Source organism: Colletotrichum chrysophilum, assembly GCF_026319265.1.
Source record: "Colletotrichum chrysophilum strain AFK26 chromosome Unknown scaffold_138, whole genome shotgun sequence".
NCBI classification, from domain to species: Eukaryota; Fungi; Ascomycota; class Sordariomycetes; order Glomerellales; family Glomerellaceae; genus Colletotrichum; species Colletotrichum chrysophilum.
Window position 1 is genome coordinate 114,506 of NW_026517425.1, and position 7,078 is coordinate 121,583.

The window sequence follows — 7,078 nt, forward strand, 5'->3', positions numbered from 1 at the left end:
CGCGCCAACTGACGTCTAGCTGCATCGGAGAGAAGCAAGGGGACTCAACCAGATTACCAAGCACCAAGATAAACGGCCCTCAACACGTGGTGACACTAATGTCCGCCATCAATCAATCATACACATGGCGCTCGCTGGTCAAGTAACTCATGTGATGCAGAACTAGTGCGGCTTCCAACCAACATCCCCTCCTCTTGTTTCGTTCTTGGATTTTTTTGAGTTTACTGCCTGCCTTGCATCGTTGCGCAAAGAGGAAACCAGCCACCCCGCCAGAGCTTCAGCTTCCGCTTCCATGGGTAACGCCGAGCCTGGCCAGTGCAACCATCCGAGATAAGGGCATTCTGGCCGAGTAGAAACCGCGTCACTATGGCGGATGAAGCGCATGTCCGGAGACGGCAAGGGGATGTCGAGTCGCTCCCCGATGAAGCCATCGCGACGGAGACGACGACGCTGCTGAACTCCGAGACGAGCTCTCGGACGCTCCGAAATGGGTCGCCGGCCGGCAGCAGCGGCCGAGGCCGGGACTCGGACGGAGAGGAGGACCATGATGCGCCCAAACAGCACATCGGCGCCGCTCGGGCCGTCGTTCTGATGATCAGCGTCTGGATGCTCATCTTTCTTCAGGGTAAGAATTTCCGGCAGTGATCTCCTCTGAGGCCGATGTGAGATGGAAGTTGATACTCATTTGTCGGCAGCGTCGAACACCTCCGGCATGACCATGACCCAGTCCGTCATCGCGGAGGAGCTCAAGGCCTATGAGGGCGCCATGTGGTTCACGAGCTCGTACCTTATCAGCATGGCCTCTCTGGCCCCTCTGTTTGGCCGGCTGGCGACCATCTTCCCGCCACGGTATCTGGTGATGCCCCTGGGTGGCTGCTTTGCGGTCGGCGGCGTCATCACCGCCACGGCGCACTCTTTCTGGGTTCTCATATTTGGGAGGATCGTGACAGGCATGGGCGGTGCCGGCATCATGACCTTGTCAGTAATTCTGGTGCTGGAGTTGGTCGACAAGAAGAGGCGGGGTATTTTTGTCGGGCTGGTAAATGCCGGCTTCACGATCGGGCTGTCGTTTGGTGCTGTTGTGTACGGAGCGCTGTTGCCAGTGATCGGATGGGTTCGTCTTCAAGTTCTTGCCCCTGCTGGTGGTCTTCCAAACTGACGACAGCACAGAGAGCGCTCTTTGGGGCCCAGACACCAATGGGCATCCTCGCCGGTCTCGGCGCCTTCCTCACCATCCCCAAGACCCTCAGCTCGGAGCAGGAAACGAAAGCGCAAGGCAGGTCGGTGACCCAGAAGTTGGCCCGTATCGACTATGCCGGCGCCTTCGCACTCGTGAGCACCCTTATCCACCCCCTCTCTTCTCACTCGCCATACTAACCCGCAAGGTCCTGACAATCTCCCTCTTCCTCTACGGTCTTTCCGGCGACATCCAGTACCTCCCCATACTCCTCTCACTCTCAGGACTCGCCCTCTTCGTCCTGATCGAGTTCAAAGTCGCAACCGACCCCATCATCCCCATCGCCATCCTCTCGTCCCGCGGCGTCCTCTTCTCCTGCGTCGCCCAGCTCTTCTTCATGTCCATCCGCTGGACCCTGCTCTACTACACCCCCATCTTCGTGCTCGCCGTGCGCGGCTACGCCCCAGCCATCGCGGGCTCTATCCTCATCCCCACAAACATCGGCTTCGGCTCCGGCGGGCTCATCGTCGGCTGGCTCCACGTCCGGCGCAACGGCGCCTTCTGGCTGCCCTCCGTCGTCGCGCTGTCGTGCTTCGCGGTCACCATGTTCGGTCTCTCGCTCACCGCCACCGCCGACGGCGCCCTCTGGACCCTCGTCGCCGCCGTTGTGCTCAACGGCCTCGCCACCGGCGCCACGCTCAACTACACCCTCGCGCACCTGCTGCACCTCAGCGCGCCCGCGGAGCACTTCATCTCGACCAGCCTGCTGGGCACCTTCCGCGGCTTCGGCGGCAGCTTCGGCACGGCCATCGGCGGCGGCGTGTTCTACCGTCTGCTGCGCTCGGGGCTGGTCGAGAGCTTCATGGAGCTTGACGGCAAGGGGAGGCTCAGCGCCGCGAGGGAGGAGCTGATTACGAAGCTGATTGGGAGCCCGGCGCTGGTGTTCAACGGCGGGCTGGTGCCGGCGGAGCACGCCATCGCGGTGGAGAGGTACGCAGGCGCGTCGAGGGGTACGTGGCAGGCTGCTGCTGCGTTGGCTGTTGTTGCGGTATTGATCCAGGCGGGGACGGGGCGGACGAGTCCTGTCGGGCAGAAGGAGGTTGACGATGAGACGGAGGCGAGGGCGGCGTTGATGGAGAATGAGGGCGTCGGGGAGGCTTAGAGGTAGGGCTGCTCCGCTCTAGGGATTAAGGACATAGAAGGAGTTGATGTGGTTGCTGGGACATAGTTCGTTGGATGATTTTCGTTATCAGTATTCATCTTTTGCATATCGATATAGATCTATGACGTCTACATAGATAGATATGTGGGGTGTGGTAAGTCCCCCAACTGTACATAGTACATCACCGAATGTCAGGATTACATATCAGCTATGGATAAGACGGCTGAAAGATTTCTTATGCTTCCGACTCAGAACTGTGGTCGACTTGTATCCAAGACCAGACCACGGCTTCAGCTCGCGTAGACCAGGCAGTCGCGTCTCAACATCGGTCGTGCTGCGAGAGTATGTCTGGGACGATCAATCATCTCCAAAACCGACGCGGGAGAAACACGATGTCATGTGAGCGTGGATGCCTGGGGGTGGCTTGGTGGCTTGGTGGCTTGCTCTCGGTCCAGGCAGCTGAGGCCTCTAACGGCGATCGGAACAAGACAGTTGGATGTGGGCTTACGGCCTGGGCTTGCGGCTGAGAGAAACAAACCAGCTACGAAGATTCCGGCGGTAAAGTGACATCCTTAAATTGAGCACAGAGTGCCCTCATTCTCTGGGATCGCGGTTGTGAGCGTACGGCACATTCAGGATCACTTCACTATTACGGATAGACAACATCACTTCCACAGTTTGTAAAAATGTCTTCAGACGGCACCGCTTGCGCACCGCCCTACGGGCAAATGACTTGGCTCGAACTACCAGTCACTGATGCGGCCCGAGCCGCCAGGTTTTACACGGCAGTATTGGGCTGGGAGTGTCCAGAGACTCCCATGGCATCGGTGACGCCGTGGGTGAAGACGGTGCATTTCTTCAACAAGGGCAACCTCCATGGGGCATTCTTGCTCATGGAGGAGAGCAACCGCATCTCAAACGTCGACGAGGGAAGGCCGGAGCGTATTCCGGTTCTGCCGACGTTCGCTGTGAAGAGCATTGAGGATACGGTCGCAGAGGCGGAGAAACTGGGTGGGAAGCTGCACGTGTAAGTGACCGGTGCTTCCCGACCTCGATCCCTTGTGCCCATCTGCAAAGATGACTGACAGCGATCATCACAGGCCCAAGACTGCAATTGGCAATGGGATGGGGTTCTTCTCTCGGTTCATCGACTGCGAGGGCAACCTGGTTGGTATCTGGGCTCAGGAGTAGGTGTCGTCATCGGTCGAAAAAGATCGAGTCTCGAGTCTGGCGTCTTCAATGCAGTTGTATTTCTCGCGTCGTTCTGGCCCTGCTGCGTCCTGCCCGGTGGGAGAGAAAGGTCAAAGTCGTGTCGTTGTGCAGACGCCGCCCTCCTTCGCTTGCAAGCTCACTTCTCGTTGTGAAGCTCCGCAACCCTCTGGGGGCCATCCCGCCTATCCGGGCCGTCTTGTCCTTGGCATTGGTGCATGTCGGTTGGTGAGTCGAGAACAGCCGGGCAGAATGGCTTGCTTCTCTTTTTATGTTTTGTACTCTGGAATCTTGGCGTACATGTGAAGCGGTGAAACTCAATGCACCGCTCCACCTTTTGCGCCGTATCTAGGTTTATCCACCAACGGAGGCAACTGAAATCGAGATACCGATCAGAGATGATTCTGCACCAATAAGCTGTATTGGAATAGGAGTCGTGTTGTGCTTCCGATTGATTGCGAGAAGATTTGTTTGCTGGCCAAGGACCACGAGGTTGAGAAGTTGAAACTTTGAAGATTGGGCCCCAAGACTTTGGCTTCGTGTTGCGAGCGTCAGGATGAGGCGATGGTTGGGGTTGTCGTCCTACGCTAGCGGAATCCGGACGGCTGTAGACGGATATCCACGAATTGTCTTCAATGGAGTTTATTGAGAGTCCACCGACATGATGTGATGGTCGAAACTGTACCAATATGGGGGAAACATTGCGAATGAGGTAAGGAGTCGAGGCCCATGGAGTTCGGCCAGCTCCACCTCTCTGGCCATTATGGACCTGTCGGAGTCGATGCCATTGCTGGGCAGACCACCGTGTGATTGTTGGATGGGCAGATAAGCTTGTGCTGTAGGGTTTTTTCTCCGAGCGCACATTGGCATCTGCAGCAGCGGCTATGCCGGTTGTAATGCTCGCGGGACGAGTTGGCAGCAGATGGAGGGTTCACGGGGCGGTCCCGGGGTTGAGTCCGAGCAGACGGGTTGTGGCCAGCTGGCCCGGGCAGAGGCTGGGCCGTCTGGCCACGCTCGCTGCTGGCCTTGTCTACGCCTGACTTTGGCTGTCTGGGTGCGACAAGGCCGATCAGCGGCCGTCTGTAGCCGTCTGCAGGCTCGCCGCTCGCGGGCTTCCAGAAGCGAAGACGGTTACCCGCACGGTGGTGAAGGGTGCTCGCGGTAGGTCGATCCCGAGGTTCTCGCATGGCCGGCGCGGCGGCGGGGCCCAATCAAATATTTGCCGATAATGTTTCCACATCGGGTCCGACGAGGAGCGATCTCTGGGCGAGCAGGCTCATGTTTAAACGTCAGACGATTGCCAGAAGTTGGTGAAGGGGGGGTTATCCGGCGAGAGAAGCAAGCGGTGCGTGGCCACCTTCCCTCGTGAGCAAGCAATTGTTTCATGAGGTGATCCATATGGTGGAGCGGCATCCTGAAGAGTTAGGTAACAGGGCGTCCGGCGTATGGTTTAGCACAAAGCCATTATCCAAGCACACAGAGTTGACGGGATTGTTGTATGCATGGTGCCTGTAGGTAAGTCTTGCACGTACTTCAGGCTAAGAAGCAAGGTGACATTGGCAATCACGCAGCCAGAGACACGGGCGCCGGAAGATCTCTGCTGCGTCGGCTGCAACCACACCTTCATCGCGAAGGGTTCGTTCGTTTGCTGTATATGAGATGACAGGTCGAGAACGAGGTAGAACATAAGGTGGTGAGCCGCGGTACTGGCCTGTTGCATTGGTGCTTGGCGAGCCAAGTCGGGTTAAAGTGGTTGATCGGTTGGTTGGTGGTGATTCGAGAAGACGGACAAGGGCCGAGAGAAGAGAGGCTGGGCAGCTGGACAGAGCTGACGATGGCAGGTGGAAGCACTCATGGTGACCGGACTGGCACTGGACACGCGAGGCAGGTGAGCCAGCCAGCCCAGGGGAAAGGAACAATACGGTCTTCGAAGTGTGAGGTGAGTGCAGTGTGTGAGTGTGTGTCGGGTGTGGTGTGTGATGGGCAACGGTGGAGAATCAGAATCCTTGCCCTGGTAAAGGAGGTTCCCTCCCCAGCGGGATGGACGCTAACGGTGCCAAGTCGCCCCGAATGGCGTGGGCTCTGGAGGTACAGAGGGTTCTCATTGGCGGATAATCTCGGTCACCCGAATCCCGGAAATAGGGAAAATGCGGCAAATCTTTGCGGCGACGACGACCCCCGTCGCACCCCCCTCTGAATCCCAGCTGCCTCCCCAAAGTCTCTCCTCAAGGGACTCGAGGGGACTCAACCCAGGGGCCCAGGGGGTCGCTTTTTGGAGAGAAACATCCCAGCCAGCTGCACTTTAGGGGGGCCACAGGGGATGCCACTCCCCATGGTTTCCCCATTTACCCCACCATTTGGCACGCGCAAGTCAGTCGTTGCTATCGCTGAAGTAGTTCATGGGGTTGTGTTTGTTTGCATGCAACGTCTTTCCTGTCCTTCACCCAAGTGTTCTTCATTTGGCATCAACAAGACACGCGGTAGAGGGTCTGTCTGTCTCCCAACATCAGCAGCAACGCCCATCACGGACAGCGACGACGACAACAACAACAACAACAACAACAACAACAACAACAACAACAACACCAGGCAGCAAGTTGCTATTCGACTCTACGAGCTAACCCTGTCTGGGGAGATCATCATTAGACCGTGTTCTGGACGACGGACGAGGACGACCTGCAGCTCCCAGCAAGGCACCCGGCCTCCGGTGTTCTTACCGGCCTTCAGGAACATCGGCACGACTGACTGCCCCAAGACCCAAGCTTTCCTCCTGCGGCCCTAACGCCAGTCAGCCAGCAGGAGCTCTTCTACTTCTTCCGTCTCAGGCCTTGTCCCATGCCCAGCTATCCAGCTTGCCCCTCCTCCGCTGCTGCTGCTGCCGCTGCTACTGCTGCATACCGAGTGGTACCTGTCGTCTCTTGTCAAGAAGTCTGGTGGAACGCTGTGTCTGTGGTGGAACAATTCGCCGTCCCCAACTTCCATCAATCTTTCCGTCTCCTCCACCAACGACGACCTCCAGATTGTCCTTTGCATTGTACCGGCCGGCTTTGCCGTTGAGATCACACACCTCGCCAATTCAATCAGTACGCCTATCATCCTAGCATTATCGTTCCTCCATATTGCCCTGTCCGTCCAGGGATCTCCACGTTCTGGTCTGGTCCATACTGCCAGACACCACACGAACAGACGGACCACCCGCGGGCCACAACCTACATCCCTACCGGACAAGACTCTTCTGTCCCGAAAGCCACCGCCGCCGCCGCCTCGCCAACTCCCTGCTCGGCGAAATACCTCCTCTCCCACTAAGCTAGACCTCCTCGCGGCCCTGTCCTTCCCGTGCCATCGGCCGGTTCATCTCAACTCCTCATATTGCGACAACCTCCACTCAAACACGCTCTCTTCCCACAGCTGCCACGTTGTCTGCCTGAGCTCTGTTCGTTGGCTATCGTCGAGCTCGTCCTCGTCCTGACGCAGAAAACCCCCCCCCCCCCCACGGGTCCCCTCGCCCCCGAAGAGCGGCTGACCCCCGC

The 7,078-nt window shown here is 58.0% G+C and overlaps 2 protein-coding genes across 2 annotated transcripts; both read left to right on the top strand.

Annotated features, from left to right (window-relative positions):
• Positions 1-366: 366 nt before the first annotated feature.
• On the top strand, positions 367-2,339 carry COL26b_011383 (uncharacterized protein; the record flags this gene model as incomplete). The annotated part of the gene is made up of 4 exons (XM_053184054.1): positions 367-625; positions 696-1,114; positions 1,171-1,332; positions 1,386-2,339. The coding sequence occupies 4 exons, from the start codon at positions 367-369 to the stop codon at positions 2,337-2,339; spliced, it is 1,794 nt and encodes a 597-aa protein (XP_053032027.1).
• A 728-nt stretch (positions 2,340-3,067) lies between these two features.
• Positions 3,068-3,530, top strand: COL26b_011384 (uncharacterized protein; the record flags this gene model as incomplete). Its single annotated transcript, XM_053184055.1, has 2 exons — positions 3,068-3,366; positions 3,440-3,530. 2 exons carry the CDS (start codon positions 3,068-3,070, stop codon positions 3,528-3,530), a joined length of 390 nt encoding a protein of 129 aa, XP_053032028.1.
• Between the last annotated feature and the right edge of the window lie 3,548 nt (positions 3,531-7,078).